Genomic DNA, 863 nt, shown 5'->3' with positions numbered 1-863 from the left:
TAAATCGGCTCCAGCGTTATATACACTAAAGCTTCTAGGACATGCTCCAGCGTAGGTCTAGCGTTGGTGTATTCACCAATATATATGGGCAGCCGGTCGTCGCTTTGAGCATAAACCCAGTTTACCCGTCGTAAGTCACCAACGGTCACGTTTCGGATAGCACTTGTTGAATCAAAGTGTCCATAAGACAGAAGTGGAAGTAGCAGCCCTTGTTAGCGACAAAACTGTATCTCCTGAGCGCTAGTGGACTGTAATAATAATTCACGCGGGAGTCCAACCTTATTTGATTGCTCAACCGCTGATTAACCCCGTTCGTTGCCGAACGTGACAAGAAAACAAAGTCGTATCGGGAGACTTTATTGAAGATTCAACAACCGGCAACAATGCCAAAAATACAAGAGCACTTTATGAGGGTCAGATTACCAAGAATAAATCGACAACCAGAACTAGCACTATCCACGCACACTCACAAGTATATGCACACGCACACACTATCACAATCTAAAAATACACACACTGTTGCGTCATCTACCGTAGGCCGCTACAGTAACCATGAACGCAGGTACAGATACTCAGGAGTCCGGGAGCGACCAGAGGAATTTCTAACAGCCCTGTACCCGCGTATTCGAGAAGTAACCTCGAATTGCAGGTATCAGGGCTGTTTCAAAATCACAGATAATAGTACCTGGATTAAGGTAGACCTCCAGAACTGCCGCTTTGTCTATTAAAGCCTGAAAAATATACCCATATGTTTCAATATCTTTACCCATACATAAACAATAGACTGCTGGCCACCAACTTGCCCGCACAAGCATGATGGTAAACAGTTGTGATTCCATTGAGGTACAATCTTGAATGTACGA

The 863-nt window shown here is 44.4% G+C and overlaps 1 protein-coding gene across 1 annotated transcript; it reads right to left on the bottom strand.

Moving 5' to 3' along the window:
• Positions 1-145: 145 nt before the first annotated feature.
• Tsp_15994 (hypothetical protein) lies at positions 146-850 on the bottom strand (the record flags this gene model as incomplete). Its single annotated transcript, XM_003367485.1, has 4 exons — positions 146-248; positions 279-354; positions 686-731; positions 767-850. Coding segments are annotated over 4 exons (309 nt in total), but the record flags the coding sequence as incomplete, so codon positions are not given.
• Positions 851-863: the final 13 nt, after the last annotated feature.

The sequence above is a fragment of the Trichinella spiralis genome (assembly GCF_000181795.1).
Source record: "Trichinella spiralis strain ISS 195 chromosome Unknown Scfld4204, whole genome shotgun sequence".
Taxonomy (NCBI): domain Eukaryota; kingdom Metazoa; phylum Nematoda; class Enoplea; order Trichinellida; family Trichinellidae; genus Trichinella; species Trichinella spiralis.
This window is presented reverse-complemented; position numbering and strand designations above follow the sequence as displayed.